Source organism: Lethenteron reissneri, chromosome 17 (genome assembly GCF_015708825.2).
Source record: "Lethenteron reissneri isolate LAM-NWPU_2019-01 chromosome 17, ASM1570882v1, whole genome shotgun sequence".
NCBI classification, from domain to species: Eukaryota; Metazoa; Chordata; class Hyperoartia; order Petromyzontiformes; family Petromyzontidae; genus Lethenteron; species Lethenteron reissneri.
Genome location: NC_083795.1, coordinates 7,684,035 through 7,700,868, shown reverse-complemented (window position 1 = coordinate 7,700,868; position 16,834 = coordinate 7,684,035). Strand labels below are relative to the sequence as shown.

Below are 16,834 nucleotides of genomic sequence, written 5' to 3'. Positions count from 1 at the left end.
GTGACCCCCTCGCTTCATGTATGGGTTTTCTCTGGATGCGTCGATCTCCTCCCAAAGTGCCAAGCTCGATTATCGGGACTTGGTGGAACAACCCAATGCTGCAGGGTCCTCCTGACGAAGAGTCACGAGGCTCCGTGGGGCTTTCCTCGGTGAAGAGCATTCGTCTTATTACATTCCAAAGATTCACATTTGTTTACATTACCTTGTACATTGCCTTTCCGTTATTTTATTCTAACCCAGGTCTCCAAAAAGACACTTTTAGTCTCAACTGCTTATACATTTAACTTTGATGATTTCTGATAACGACGAGGAATGTCGACTATCTTGTCGTGGTAGTTTTAGTCGACCCGCACTGACCTGCACGGTCTGGGGGAGGCGACGCATCCAGCAGTGGAGTGACGCAAGGGGCTGCACGTGTACGCGACAGTGTTTTGAGTAATTGTCCAGATTTTGCCTTGGCGGAGCAACGTGTACGCTGTAACCTCTTACGTATGGTGTGATGAGAACATAAACGTGCGCGTGCATGTTGCTGTTTGATCATCGCAGTGTTTATGAATGCTGGACGTGTAACCGCTGAAGCTTTGCAATCCAATGCCTTATTGGCAATTCTGTTTACGACTCCACATTCACCGTGAAAAAGACCTGTGAACTAACCTCGCGAATGCTGTTTAATTGCTCTCAAATGGCATCTGGTGCGCATTGACGGATAACATGAATGTCTTATCTGATCTCCCGTGCATCTGTCAAGTCGTCGCAGCTCGGCACGATGTGGAAGCATGTCGGATGCGCGATCCAGTCGCCTGGAATGTGCCCATTTCTCAGGAGCTAAGCAGGGTTGAGCCTGGACAGTGCTTGGATGGGTGACCGGCATGCACAAGCAGGTTGTCATAGGTCTGTGGGGCTACGTGGTGGGGCAGCACAGAGCAGTGCAGCACTGTGCTACGCTCCCACATCTGAGTTTTCAACACTTTCACCGACCCACGAAGGCCAGCATGAGGTATGGTCAAATACCAACCACTGACTTCTATGACGTGGCGAGGCCATCGTCCAGCAGTGGATTAATACAAAGTGAAGAGACGAAGGAAGAGAGTGAGGAGGAGAGGCAAAAAGAGAACGTGAGGTACAGAGAAAGAGCGTGAGAGAGATTGAGACAGAGGGGGAGACAAGAGGTAGAGGGTGAGGAGGAGAGACAAAGGGAAGAGGTCGAGAGAGGTAAAGAGAGAGAGAGAGGAGTGAGGGACCAGGTTCCGGAGGGAGGCAGGGACCTCGTCGTTGGACGAGCAGTAGACGTTGATGATGATCTTGGTCTGCGCGAGGCGCGCCGGCGTGTAGCTGCGCGTCACCGTCTCGCCCAGCGACACCGACTGGTCGGCGCTCACGAAGCGGTCGAACACGTCGGTGCACCAGCGGGCGCCGTCCTTCACCAGCAGCTTCTCCTCGGGGTGCTTGCTCTCGACAAACCTGCGGGGCAACGGATCAGCCGGACGTCCCCCTCAACGGCCCGGTCAAGTCTTTGCAGTCACCAGGAGGGCCAAAAAAAGGTTTTTGGTGGCCCGGTGAGAATTGACAGCTAAGGCCCCCCCCCTTGCCCGTCTTCTCTGAGGCCCCTTCCGAATCTGAGGCCCCGGGGTTAACTCATCCACCGATAAACTATCTGTATTTGACCACGGAAAAGCCCACTGAGCTATACAGATCTTTTTCAGAAGTGACCCGGGCACAAATGATAGCTCAACGAAGTGGCTTATCATGTGGACATGTATCTCAGACAAATAATGTAAACGCATGTTTATAAATGTGAAAGGAAAACGAGAGGACCCAGGGAAAAAATCCACGCGACAATGGGGACAACACGCAAACTCCAAATATACAGCAGGCGTCAGGGTCGGGATCGAACCCACAACCTCCTGTATACCAGGTGAGGTAGTTCACATTTCTCCACCATGCTCCACCACCCCCCACCCCCCACCCCCCACGACCCTTCCAACTCTGCTGCCCTAATTCTAGATTTGAAGCTTTCGTCACTGCAAGGATTCATACTCTTAGGTTGCTTCGGTAAAGTCATGTAGGTAAAAAAAAAAATAATAATAATAAAAAAATGAAAATAAATCAATAGAATCACGACGTTTCGGAGGCAGCACAAGTCTCCGTCTTCAGGTGGGACCGTCACAGCTAAATTTACTGTATCAAGTGAGGAGAAATCCAAGATTTCGGCTGCCTTACCAGTCAACTTTGCCTATCGTGGATCTTGGCCATCTATTAAATTGCCAAGGACTCTGAGCAACGTTGCTACTTTCAACGAGAACTGGGATGAGGCCATATGCAGAGGTTATCGCAGATCAACACAGCTGAGCCCAGCTGCCACTGACTCACTCCTTATATGGCTTATTATTCCTAAGCACAAAACATATATATACGGTACTGTAGTTCCATTCATGAAATGTGTACGTTTGTACACGTGCTGTAGTTGTATGTGCAAGAGAGTCGGTGAGCTAATGGAAGAGGGCACATAGTCCTATTGCTACCGGTGAGTGTAAGAGCAATTGAGCTAAATTGCATGGCTCAATGTTTGAAGTTTTATGGAAAACACTGCGGGCAGAAGTGAGAGATTGCACAGTGGCACGGGCCAATTATGAACTGGATCTGGTTAGGATTTAAATAATTTTGATTAAACAGCTCTTGGGATCTCACACCTCGTCAATAACGCTTCTGCTTTTTGTGTTTAGTTTGTTGTCCTTCCCCCGCACCTCCAATTAGCAACGGTTGGCTACGTACGGTGCGAAAGAAGTTCACCATGAATACTTACGTTCGTTAGTGGAAAACTATATAGCAATAAAAAAAATGGATTTACAACATGTGTATGCATATATCTGACGTTTCGTATATTTGTATTACATTATACATTACTTTGTGATTGATATCTGAATCTGTCCTGACCAAGCACTTCAGCTGCACTCACCAGGGTGGTGAAGTATTATAAAAAACAACCCACAGGGCCGATACTGTATGGTGAGGCCTTCAACCAGCTGATGATTGGCAAAGGGCTGTGATTGTTTTCCGTATATGTGTTGGTAAAAAAATATTTAAAGATAAACAGTTTTGCCAAAACCATGCCGGCCTTGTAGGAAAAGTGACACAGAATGCAACAAAGCAATGAGCACTCAGTGTTGTGGTTGAAACTATTTGAAATTCATTTCCATCAGAATACAAGCAGATGGTTTCGCAGGTTGCGATGCTGCCAAGTTTGCCCTGGCTTACAATAAAGGGGAGGCGGTCATTACATCCTGTGGCTATATTCTTTTTGTTAAAGAAAAAAAAATTGTCAACAAACTCAAGAGTCTGGTGTTTACTCCAGCTCACGACACAGTCCCCGACAATCACAATTTTTCATTCCGCTCGGGCACCCCCTTGGAAACAGCTGAGCAAATAAACCCCCTGGGCGATTCATAGCCTGGGCTGCATTGCGTATTGATTTGAATCAAAAAGACAAATGGACGTCTGCACAGTCAGTCTGAGCAGGGATCATGAGTGGATCAGAACGGGTTACGTTTTAAACTTAATCCTGCACTCCCCCAATTAGGCTCTCAAATTGTACGGAGTCAACCTCTCAGAGGTCAATTATCGCATCATCAGTCGCCAACTCGAAGCAGTACGTATTGACGCGACAGGAAGCATGGAGCGCAACTCAATGAAATGCATTTTTTTTTACCGATTTATTGCACGTTGCAATTATTCCAATTTCCTTCTGGGGGATGGAGACAAAATGATTATTTTACATTTCTGCTAAATTTAGTAATTGGCATCCTGAGTTTTTTTTTTTATTACGTTTTCATGCGCCGTTGCCGGACCCCTTACCTGCACCCATAATCGAGACCGCATCGCAACAATACTCAAATCCCACAGCTGCCTCCCAATTAAAACTCAGGTCATGTTCAAGGTCGCACTCTCCGTCTTCAAGATGCCTCCATGCACTCCCCCCCTCCCCGTATCCTTACCTCCCTCCTCTCAACTCGCTCCACTCTCCCTCCAAGCACTCTCTCTCTCTCTGCTCAAGCAACCAAGGCTTTATGTCGAAGTCCCCAGACGACCTTCGCTCAGTGGAAGGTCGCTCGCTCTCCTCTGCTGCCTTTTCGTCTGCCACTGCCGTCCCACAGACATTCGTGCTGTTGACTCCCTGCCCCTGTTCAAAACCAGGCTCGAGACCGAACTTGTTTGTTTGATTGACTGCCCCTCTCTAAAAAATAAACGCGTCCATTTTTCTTGTCTGTACAGCTTCTCTGAGCTGCGGCTACATTTTGTCGTTTTATAAATCCAAAATGTATTTTGTCGTTAAAGTGAACGTGACATTGGGTTTTTGCCACGGCCCTGTTTAGCTTCAACCCTGACACGTAAGTGCTTTGCACAGCGGTCTTTTTTAAAAAGGAGGTTTCGAAACTCACTCTCTTAGCCACTTCCACAAATGAGTGACATATGTGGAAGGAAACCGGATTAGCTAGAGAAACCCCTGCGCAGAGATAGGTTCAAGGATCCATTGCCGCATTGCACTTCTACTTGGCCACACCGCAACTAGATCCTGCATCACCAGACTTCTCCCGGCAGTCTCCCATCCAACTCGTCAGCAGGCCCAGCCCTGCTTCTCTCACGCTCGTTCGGGGTGATTTGATCATCAAGGAGATGTTCGTGCAAACTTAAATTGCTTGCAACAGTAATTTCACAAATCCTCTTCTGCAAATGTTAAGTCGCGTCTGACAATCGTTGGTCAGTTGATCGGCGGCATGTGGCGTATTTTGCATTTAAGTAGGATTTAACACGGAGGCTTTCGCGACCAGTATTATCCATAATAGAGGTTTTTGGGTTAGATCTCTTAAACACAAATGCGTCGTGAAACCCGCCACCACCCAACGCAGCCAATTAATAAAGTTTGCCACGTAAACAAAACGTGCCAATTAGTTACTAGTTCAGCACACCGCTTGTGTGTTGGAGAGGCAACCCGCAGCATTTCAAGCAGGATTCCGGAGTCATCTATTTCAGGTGACGTTGCTGACCACAGGCGACTCCGATGCACGCGCTGAATAATATTCCGTTTTAACACGCGTGGGGGATTTTGGAATCCGCTTGTAATCCAAGTGTGCTTTGAAGATGCTCGCAGTGGCGCGTGGCAACAGCCTGGGAAAATAAATGCTGAACCTGCAGCCTAACCCAGAAAAATGCACCTTGGATGCCCTATTTTATTGTCAGCCGTTGCAAGGTGTCACCAACTGTACACAACAACCAGGCAATTTTGTGGCTTTGCTTCTGTTTAATGCCCGAGCCAATCATCGATTTCTGTAAATGCACATTTGAAGTAGCAGCAGCACCGGCCACTATGCGCAGGTCTGAACTTCAGTCGAGTCTGCCAGAGCTCATCAATCCAGAAAATACTTCCGCACCCAGAACACCACATCCAGTATACGTCTTGCTATGGCTGTGGTTACTAATAGTCGCGTGCCACCTACTGCAGTCTCCCAGCAACCCGGGAAAATACTCGGTGAGAAATGAAGCCCCGATCGTTCAGTGTCCACTACGAGTTCTACCGACCCGGCGGAACAAATTCCAAAACGCGTGGAAAAAACACTCCGCTCGCTCCGGCTGTGGTCGCGCGAGCCACGGTTCGATCGGCGACGGCCGTGCCAGAACCCGGACCCCGGGGCCCACCCCGCTCGCGGCGTACCGGTTGAGAACGCCGACCCCGTACGCCACGGCCGAGCGTCGAACCCGCACCACCGTGGGGTCGAGGCCAAAGAGCACGGCGCCCTTGAGAATGGCGAGGCCCACGCCGTGCGGCACGATCACGCGGCACTCCGGCGCGAACGCCTCCTGCACGGCGCGCTGGAGCAGGCGCGACTCGGCGAAGCCGCCCACCAGGAACAGGATCTTCACGCCCTCGACGCCCGGCCTGGAGAGCACGTCGCCTGGGGGGTCACCGCACCGCACCACACGCACGCACGCACCAGCATGTCCACCGGCAGAACCAGCAGCAGTAGCAGCAGCAGCAGCAGCCAGCAACACTGCTGTAACCATCACCAACAACATCACTGCCATAATCATTGCAACCATTAGCACTGTCGCATCAATGCTTAACATCCGCCTTTCAGCTCTTGGCTGCTACGTGAGCACAAACTGGATTATCACTTACACCCGGTTTGATGGTCTTAACCAAAGCCTGTGAAAAGACGCATCACATCCGTGGTGCAGCTATTGAGTGTGCAGGCGGTGCACCTGCACCGAGGCCCATGGGCTGGTAGAGCCAAGGCCTCGAGCTACGAAAAGAAGGTGAAATTGGACAGGGGGTCCCCCCGTGTCATTTCTTGCACCAGGGCCCATCCCAACCACGCGACGCCACCACATGATGGACAATTTGTTCTTGCATTTGAATTCACCTTTTACATCTCTCGGGGACTGTTTGATAGAAATGACACGAAGCAGACAGCTCACCCACTCACTCCTCACCCGCGAGGTTTAAAGGTCCCAGTGCTGGAGTCGTCACCACCACCACCACCATCGCCACCACCGCCACCACCACCTACCTATGCACTGCACGATCTTCTGGATGGTCGGCTGGAAGAGGTCGTTCATGGCCTCGGCGCTTAATCTCAGCATGCCCTGGGACGACCACTTCACGAACTCAACCCTGGTACGTAGAAATGATTGAGTAGGCGTTAGAACGAGTTTCAAAAAGTGTACTGTTATTTCAATGTTATAAGCAAGTGGAAAATAAGCATTTCACTTTATAGTTATTCACGTATTTTAATTCCACAACCCTGGTTTGTCTTGATTTCACGTTTAGCCCCACCTAAAATCTAATTTACCCTCCAGTTCCTACCACAGGTGCTTACTTGCACCTAGACCCAACTGTTTCTGACACCACTTGCTCTCACAATACGTTGCTCTCTCTTTGTTTCCCGATTCGCGTGTGTTCACGTCTCTTGATTAGACGAGAATACGGAGCTTGCTTGCACATGTGTCTCACCTTTTTTCTGCGCCTCTTGTTTGTTTTTTTGTTTTATTTCTCGGAGAATTGCTACGCAGCTCAACAGTGAGTACACGTTGCAGCGCACTGTGCAGATACGGCACGTTGAGTTTTTAGTTTGTATTCGACACGTGTAGATTTCAAAGTGTTTGGAAAAATGTAATTTCATACAACGTGCGCTTTAAATACTATTTACTTGTGCAAGGGTTTACAGGGTTTTCTTTATATTTGGATCATTTGCAGCTCGTCGGACTTTTCAGTGAACCGAACCAGCGCTGACCTGTAAGTCCAGATGACGATGACCATGATGACGACTGTGATGACGAACACGACAACAATGATAATGATGATGGCGGCCGTGATGATGATGATGCTGCTGCTGGTAACAATGCTTTTATTTTGCCAACAATGAAGATGGTGATGTCGATGACAACACTGGCAATGGCACTGACGGCGACGTCAACGGTGCGGAAACGATCGCTTGTGCGAAATGGTCGCGCGGCGACGCAAAGCATCGAAGAGGCCCCTGGCTCGCTCACCCGCTCTTGCGAAGGGCGGTCTCCACGCTGTGGCCGCGCACCTTCTTGTAGTAGTCCACGAAGGAGAAGGGCAGCGAGATGTTGAGCGGGCCTGCCCGGCCCGGCGCCGCCGTGCGCTTGCGCGACTCGAAGGCGATCGTCAGGTCCACCCAGGCGGCCGGGCGGTTCCGCCGGAACTGCACGATGAACTCGGCGCTGAAGATCCGGCCCAGCAGCCGCTCGAAGGCCTGGTCCACGGCCAGAGAGCCGTAAGGCCCACCTGCGCCCGTAACGCACGCGGCGCGTCACGCACAACCGCAGGACGAAGGCCTCCGCCGTGCCGGTTGAAGCGGGCGGTGTGGCGGGGGGTGGGGGGGGATGCCTGGGATCGGGTTTTGGTACCGCTCGAACCGCTCACGTTCGTCGTGGTGAGGGATTTAACTCGGGTGGTCGCGGTTACGGTGGCAGGGAGTGAATCGCTGCTCCCATTAATTCACTGTGTAAAAAAAAAAATGTTCCTGGGTAGTAAGTGTTATTTCCTAATTGCTTATGCCTCAAAAGTACAGATGATGGCTATTACTCCCCACACACTTTGCTTTTGTGACCAATTAGAAAACGTGTGGATTTGTGTCTTTCGTTCACGTAAAGTCCTGGTCACAAAAGTAAAGTTTGTGGGGAACAATAGCCTTCATTATGAATAGCCATTTTCTATACTTTTTAGGCATAAGCAATACAAAAATAACACTTAGTACCCAGGGACAAAAATTGTGTTACATAGTGAATTGTTTCACCACGGGCTGTGTGTGCCCCAAAGATGCCTTCATAGCCACACACGCTGCGAGTAGCTATGAAGGTTGGCGTGGCGCATGACAGGAGCGTGTGCTCAGAAGCACACCCGGACATCTCAGGATCTGTCCCTGGTGCTGATGTTTACACACCGCACCAGGTACTCATTGAAGTCAACTTACGGGACCCCCCCAGACTGGTTCAGATACCACTCACCTTCTTGGTTCTTTCGGTAAAGTCACGTAGAAGGGAAATAATAAAATAAAACATAATAAAATACAATTCTCACGACGTTTCGGCCACAACGCAAGCAGCCGTCCTCAGGTGAAGAACAGGTCTGTCGGCAAGACAGCGTCTTCTATTATTTTATTATTTCCCTTCTACGCGACTTTACCGAAAGAACCAAGAAGATGAATCCCTGCAGTCACGAAAGCTTTAAATCCAAATACCACTCTCCGTTAAAGTTAACTACACCTAGGAATCAAACTCAAGTCGCCTGATTCCAAGCGTAGTGGGCTAACCACTGCGCCACTACTCATAACTCGCACGCATACACCTTCGCACATCCACATACTCGCACACAGGGACCCGTTTCAACCAAAAGCTGCATAAGCTTGGCGATAGAATGACACTTGAGTGGCGACAATTGACGAAAGAGCGGAGAGAGAGTGACGAGAGTTGGGGAAACATTTGGAGAGACAAGTTAGCAAGATTTCGTGAGAGTTTTTGGCGAGAGGGTGAGTGGTGGCAAGTGTAGTGAGATTTAGCGAGGGGGTGGTGAGGTTTGGCAAGAGAATGGCCAGCGTCGGTGAGAGAGGGTGGCAAGCTTTCACAAGAGGAGGGTAACAGTCGGCGTGACATTTGGCAAGAAGAGTGCCAAGGCAGTGCCGGGTGAGAGTGCTAATCTGGGCGCTCTCTCGCCAAAACACATCTCCCACCCAGTGGCGTAGCTAGGATATTTTGCGCCCGGGGACGAACTATAAACTTGGCGCCCCCCCCCCCCCCCCCCGTTTAATCACATACCAAAATGTAATTACATGACATGTAGGCTGTGTGTGGTGGGATATATAAACGCTTAGGTTGAGGTGTACATTTGTGCAGTAGTTTCAGGCTGCCGCGCCCGCCGCAATAAGTTATAATGTGACGTTGTAAGCCTCATTTTGGCGCCCCTTTACCTTGGCGCCCGGGGACACATGTACCCCCCTGCCCCCCCCTAGCTACGCCTCTGCTCCCACCGCCACCCCATCACGCTCCATTTGCGCGGACGTGAGCCCAGGCAGACTCGGCCCTGCTCCCGGGACTCAAGCGCTGGGATGACGGATGGTGGAGCGGGACGGGGATATTTGACAGGGCGCCCCCGTATCATTGCTTGGGCCATGGCCCATGCCATGCAGGCTGCCGTGACTGGCTGGTACCGCCCCGCAGCTCGTTACCTGAGGCCTTGTGCAGCTCCTTGAGTGTGCCCTGTGGGTGCTCGATCTGGTGTACGGTCAAGTCCACGGTGCCGCCACCGCAGTCGGCCACCAGGTACTTGTCCCCTGCGCAAGGGGACGACGGGCCAAGATGCAAAAAAATATAGACTTCATCATACAAATGTAGGGTGGCAGGAGATATTGGGTGGTAAATGTCGTGTAAACATGGATTAATACCAGCCGGGTCTGTCTGGGTTTGGAGACCGAGACGATATTTCCCCACCTGGCATACCACATCGAGTGTTCATCTTGCTTTGGCTGCGGCTACTATGTATGTGTGTTGAACTTCTTTCGCACCGTACGTAGCAACCCGTACTATTCGGAGGTGCAGTGGAATGACAACAAACGAAACACTAAAAGCAGTTCTAAAGAAATATATTTTCAATTTACTAGTCACATGTTTACGACGATCATAAACATGTTGACGAACATGTTGAACTTCTTTCGCACCGTACATAGCCAACCGTGCTAATCGGAGGTACGGATGATGACGATGATGACGAAGACAACGGATGATGATTATTGATGATGAATGACGATTGATATTGCTGACGACGGTGATGAGACACGTGTTTGAGAAACTCTGCTGGATATGTTCGAGATGAGCAGTGGTGATGGAGACGTGGGGGGGTTAGCGGGGGGGATGGGGCAGGGAGGGGGGGCCGCACCAGCTTGCAGCTCTGACCACAGCTCCCCGACGCTGCTCTCCACGACGAAGGTTGCTTTCTGGCTGTGTCGGGAGCGGCGCGGCACGTCCCAACCTGCGGGCAGAAGGGAGAATGATCGCAACGGTGGCACAGGCCGATCGATTGTGAAGCAGAGGTCGCAACCGGGTACCCGATACCCGTACCCTACCCGATACCCGGCTACCCGTACCCGCCCGGGTACCCGTTTGCGACCCTGGTGCGGCCGGGTACGGGTAGGCCGTGAGTCACTGGTGAGTCACCGTTTGTCACTCATTTCCCAACGTCTTGTCTCTTCTCACAATTCAAGTTACTAGAATCAACCCACCCGCGCCTGCAACATGGCTTCATCCCTGAGATCGCAATCGGGTACCCGATACCCGTACCCTACCCGTACCCGGCCGGGTACGGGTAGCCGGGTATCGGGTAGGGTACGGGTACCCATTTGCGACCCTGGTGCGGCCGGGTACGGGTACGGGTAAGGAATCAAAACCCGTTTGCGACCTCTGTTGTGAAGTGGATCTGGTTACGATTTCAATCATTTCGACGAAATAGCTGGTGGTATCTCACGGCTCGTGGGTAACGTGTTGTGATTGGCTTTCGTCGCTCCTGTTTAACACGAGTTATTCAGACGGTAGTGGTACACGTAAGGGGCCGTCCATAAATGACGTCACGCGATTTGGACGATTTATTAAATCCCCCCCCCTTCGTCACACGGCGTCACAAAAAGTCAGACACCCCCCCCCCACAAATATGACGTCACAAAGCTCTGCCCCCCCCTTGCCCCCCCCAAAATAAAATATGCTTAAAATCGCTTTAAACTATTGTCATTGTAGTGCGTATTTAATGTGGCGCTGCACTCTGATGTTGTAGGAGAAAACATGTATTAAAAAGTCTATTTAATTAAGTAGAACGCGTTGTCTATATTTATTTAAAGTTGCGCATTTTGATGCGACGTCACATTTCTCAAACCCCCCCCCCCCTCGTCACACATCGTCACAAATGTCTGCCCCCCCCCCCCTCCCAGGTGCGTGACGTCATTTATGGACGGCTCCTAATGATGATTTTTGTTACCCATTTAGCGACGTGTCTTGCACAAGCCCATTTTTCTGAACGGTCACTAAAATGGGTGCATTAAATTCCCTCTCCAATCCACGCGTTTCTCCGTCTCTGGGTGTAATTCCAAGCGTGTACCTCTCCACGCTTTATTTGCGCACTCTTCAACGTTTTTCCCCTTTCCGAATTCTGGGGCAACATTTACGCCTCTGCGTATTTACCAGCTTGCGTGTGATGGCGTGCAGCTGACAGCAGGTGGCAGACTAACACCACCTACAGCAAAATCCAGGCCTGAGCAACGTTCCCGTTCCCTCCCCTTCCCATGTCCCCTCGCCCCAAAGAGTCGGGCACCAGCCATGGCCACACGGGGACACCTTCGCCGCTGCACGGCACTCATCAGTAGTAACACGTGGTACTTTCAAACACACACACATACGCCACCGGGTTTGTAAGCGTTCGACATTTTTGTTGCACCTCCGATTAGCACGGTTGGCTACGTGCATTCATCTTCTTGGTTCTATCGGTAAAGTCACGTCGAAGGGAAGTAATAAAATAATAAAAATAAAACATAATAAAATAATTCTCACGACGTTTCGGCCACAACGCTGCTTGCGTCGTGAGAATTATTTTATTATGTTTTATTTTTATTATTTTATTACTTCCCTTCTACGTGACTTTACCGAAAGAACCAAGAAGATGAATCCCTGCAGTCACGAAAGCTTTAATTCGAAATTTACGTGCATTTAGATTATCATAATCAGCCATGCTTACTCCACTGCTGGATGCAGGCACCCCCCCCCTCCCCCTCGACATTATAGTCGACCTAGCAACTGCACATGACGTCGTCTTGGACCATTCTTGAGGTTGTCACCCCGTTCAGCCATGAATCATCCTGTCTAAGCCCACTCACTTGTATGAACAGAACGATGTCACGAATCCTCTGCACGTTCTCTGATCCATGTGTTCCTCTTTGAGTTCTCCGTGTTATTGCGACCATGCGTCTCCCAATGCGTCTTTGTGCACTTTTATATACTTTTGTTGTTGATCATCTTCCTGAACCGTTTTATCATTGCTAGTCTCTGGACATTTTGTTTTGCCATTGGTAACCCCTATATTAGCATTTTAAAAATAAAAAAATTAACCCGTAAAAACAAAGTTTTTCACTATAAATCCTTTATATGCGTGGCGGCTAGAGTCCTCTCGTCCTCTGGCTTGAGATGGCTGCCACCTTTGAGTCAGATGATTGCCTGGCAGCATTAAGCAATTGGCAATTAAATATTTATTTATTTTTCCCTAAACAGTGTAAATTTTTGGGAAAAAATTTCACGAACATTAATTGTCTCGCACAACGAGTCTGTGTGCAAAATGTCAGCTCGATTGGATCACGGGAAGTGGGTTAAAAAACGACCGAAAGATTTGCACGGTCGTAAGCAAGCACGCAAGCACGCAAGCAAGCAAGCGAACTTAATATAAAGGATTTAAAAATAGCAAATGTGTCTTTAATTTCCCCCATAGTCTATCAGCATGCAATTCCCTGTCGTTCTTACCCCGCGTGTTAATGCTTGAATGTGCAAAAATAAAAACAATTTTATGGAAAAAAATTGCGATGTTCAAGTCGTTTTTCCAACGAAAATGAGCACCCTTGTGACTGGATGCCACTATTCTACCGTTTCCACAGCACAGGTTTTGATTGTTTTTGCCGGACTTCGCTGTGATTTTGCATTAAACGTTGCTGGGCTCTGTGCTATGGGCTATTTGCTTCAGAGACAGCACACATGTCCATTATACTAGATACCTTTTGTGGCTACAGTTAATGCTCTACTTTATAAATAATTGCCTCATTAAAAATTGCTATTTTAAATGTGGTAAAACGAAATAATAAATGTTACCCTTTCCTTTAAATACTTGTGATTGCGTTCACTTGCAAAATAATATTAAATTAAAGCTCTACCGATTTGGAATCTGCGACCCTGCGATTTGGCATTGCTGTGCACCCTCCACTTGGCTATAGAGAAGTGATGATGCCATCACGTGAAGTGTGCACGAGACATCACCGCGGTGTCATGTACCGTATTGTTAAAGTATGGCGCAAAAACATATACACGGGATTTACACCCAGGATGTTCGCTCCAGAATCTGCCGTGCTATCATCCACTACGCTTTTTTTTTTACTTGATACAGCAAGCGTGGCTGTGACGGTTCCACCTGAAGACGGAAGCTTGTGTTGCCTCCGTGACGTCGTGATTTTTATTTTATTTTACTTTCATTAATTTAAAAAAAAAATTACCTACGTGACTTTACCGAAACAACCTAAGAATATATACACTTCACAACCTTGATGAAGGTCGTTGAATGTTCCGGTTATTAAATCATTTTACATGCACATCCTGGTGGTGTCGCTGCGATCCTCCACAGCGTCGACTGCCTTCTTGGATTGGTGGAAAAAAACGTAGCATTCTACTACATTACGTTTCACAACTGTTGCTTTTCCATTCTGGCAAACGAGAGATGATTGCCGTGCCTGTTTTAAATGCATTGTTTCATAATGATTAAATACATATCACCGTTCGCTTTGATTGTTACTTGTAGTTGCGGTTATTTATTTGTGAAATTATATTCGATGAAAAATACAGGATTCGAATCGTTGACCTTATATATCATTAGCAATATCAGCTCTCTGCTCAGTTACAGAGAAGTGATAACATCACAGAGGTTTCCCCACGTGTTAAGTAAGATTCCGACTCGGGTGTTGAACCTGGTGTACCTGACTGAGCTTTACGGAAAAATAAACCACGAACACTCATTGAAATACTCTCCACAAAAACACTCTCCTTATGCTTATATGGAGCGTTGGGGTGGTGCCCCACCTACAAATTTGCTCTTCAACTAGAATTGTTTTCAGTAACTATTTGATCGACAAATGGGATCCATTGAAAAATAATCAATATTTAAGAAATTATTCGTAGAGGGCGTCATCATATGCAAATGCTTGGTCAGAAATCCATTGGCCGATTTGACTGTTAAAGGTGTAGTCTAGGGGGGCGATCTCAGGTTAATTCTGACCAATCACAAGCCATCACTCAGGACTTATTTGCATTTGACCCGCCCTATCCAATTGACCCCTGCACGGACCTTCTCACTGCACGCGGTAAATGCCACCCGGTTCTCCGCTCGTTGTTGTGAGCGTCGCTCCTCTGCCCTCCGTTGTAGTTGGAGGGCGACTGCCTCAGACTGCCCAGTAGCGCCCTTCACGAGCCTCCTCCACCGAGGACGATCTTGACACCACTGGTGCCAGTTATCCGCAAGTCCACTCAGCTACACATCCTCTTGTACCACATCACTCCATCTCGTGCAGGACATTCTAATACCCACAGGTGCACATATACGGGGATTGGCTTTAGATGTGTTTAGCCTTTAGATAATCATAATCAGCCATGATTAATCCACTGATAGATGCAGGCCTCTTTAGGTTGCGACCAACTCTTATGATTCTGCAGTGTAGTCCTCCTATCTTCTGCATACAAATCGATTTTTCATGGCTCCATCTCATTGGACGTCCTACTGGACCCACTCTATTCTTTGGTTGCCACTCTATTTTTGACCATCAGCCATCAACCCATCTAGCCATGACGCGTCCTGTCCAAGCCCACTAACTTTTATGCACGGTTTGGACAATGTCATTAACCTGTGTTCTCTAATCCATGTGTTCCTACTTCTATCTCAGTGCCACGAGGAAGCATGCATCTCCCTGTGCTTCTTTGCAAACTGTTAAGGTTTTCTGTATTTTTCGTTAATGGCGAGGATTCTGAATCACGCGTCATACGTATTTATAATGCATTGATATGTTTACTTTTCATTATCAAATTCAGCTTCCGTTTCTTTTCGTGAAAGCCACAACATTCTGGAATGGTTGACTGTTATGGTTGCCACCTCTGAGGTATACAAAAAAGACCTGGGCAATATTATGGGAAGAATAATAATTCAGTATCAAAAGGGGCAAAGACCGACACGGAGATGATAAAAAGGGAATACTAGGCTTTACCCTTTACAACAATAAAGCAGGTGTTCAGATATCCAAACACCAAATAGACACCTATTGCAAGGCATCCGGTTGCCTAACACTGGTGAGACAAGGGCATAAAGGAGGCTGTTCCTAATATAAGACAATCAGTTTCAAAGACAATGCATATATGATCAAAGCATATTTGTTTGCATGTTTTACCTCAAGCATGTGTGGTTAATACAGACTAAATGCCTTGGAATATGTGTCTATTTGGTGTTTGAACATCTTAAAACCTCCTGTATTATTGCTGAAACGGAGATGCTGGTGTTGACACCCACCCTCGAAGCATCAGCTTCACCTGGAACCAACGCACTGTCAAAAAGAGTCCCATAGACTGACGAAACAACAAAAAAACGAGTCCTTTAAAGTCACGGTAAAAACTTACAGAATCCCTGGGCAGCTACTTCAAAAGAGAGGACAATTCCTGGAAAAAAACACCCCCAAAACAGGTGGCAACCCTACCGTTGGCCCAGCTAGTGACAAGCCTGCCACTGAGGCCGCACGCGCACCATTGGAGAAGCCTGTTGGGGAGGCCGAGTCGCCGTGGCCGTTGGAGACGTGGGTTGAAGCCGCGAGCTCCGTGAGCTGGTTGAGGCGCAACTTGCGGCAGTAGATGGACGCAGCCTCGGGCTCGAGGGCAATGAGAAGGCCCTCGGGGGCCTGTGGGGTCGCTATCCCTGCCTGGCGGGGCAGAGGCACGAACAAAGAAAGAATGAAGATCGGTGCGACACCTTCGGGCCTACTGAGAGTTAGGCAAAAAAAGCCAAACATCCTAATGCCTTGTGCTTTAAAATCTACTGAGATGATGTGAGACTTTCCTGGTTGAATCAATTTATAATGACCTCACTTTGGTTAGGGACGACTGGCTTTGGATAATGAAACGATCTTAAATGTGTAACATGTCTAGTGCTCTTTAATTTTGAGGTGCCAGAATCATAACCACGTTAGAATTGTCTCAATGTTCACTGTCGGTGATTTGCTCCCAACTGCTCCAGCTGCATGCAGGCTTTCACAGCCCAATGCCATGATGTCAACCACTGCCATCCATTGTACGCAAGCGTTTCATAAAAATGTAAACCTGGGTTGTGGTGGAATGTGACGACTGGAGTTTAGAGCACTGCAGAGTACACTTGACATGATCTGGCTGTCAAATCAAATGTGTCCTGGGTATGGCATTCAGCTACATCTGGTGATGGTGTGACATAAAAAAAAGATACTGTTGTAGAAGGCAAGAGGGAAACCACCTCCAT

At 48.5% G+C, this 16,834-nt stretch overlaps 1 protein-coding gene across 1 annotated transcript in view; it reads right to left on the bottom strand.

The window, feature by feature from the left end:
- Positions 1-16,834, bottom strand: part of LOC133343418 (heat shock 70 kDa protein 12B-like) — a 47,776-nt gene that overhangs the window by 4,083 nt on the left and 26,859 nt on the right. Inside the window, exons 7-13 of the mRNA XM_061553001.1 lie at positions 16,094-16,265; positions 10,451-10,543; positions 9,744-9,848; positions 7,546-7,804; positions 6,564-6,667; positions 5,708-5,948; positions 1,266-1,461 (exon numbers count right to left, since the gene is read on the bottom strand). Of these exons, the coding sequence (XP_061408985.1) occupies positions 1,266-1,461; positions 5,708-5,948; positions 6,564-6,667; positions 7,546-7,804; positions 9,744-9,848; positions 10,451-10,543; positions 16,094-16,265 (1,170 nt within the window). The remainder of the gene's footprint in view (positions 1-1,265; positions 1,462-5,707; positions 5,949-6,563; positions 6,668-7,545; positions 7,805-9,743; positions 9,849-10,450; positions 10,544-16,093; positions 16,266-16,834) is intronic.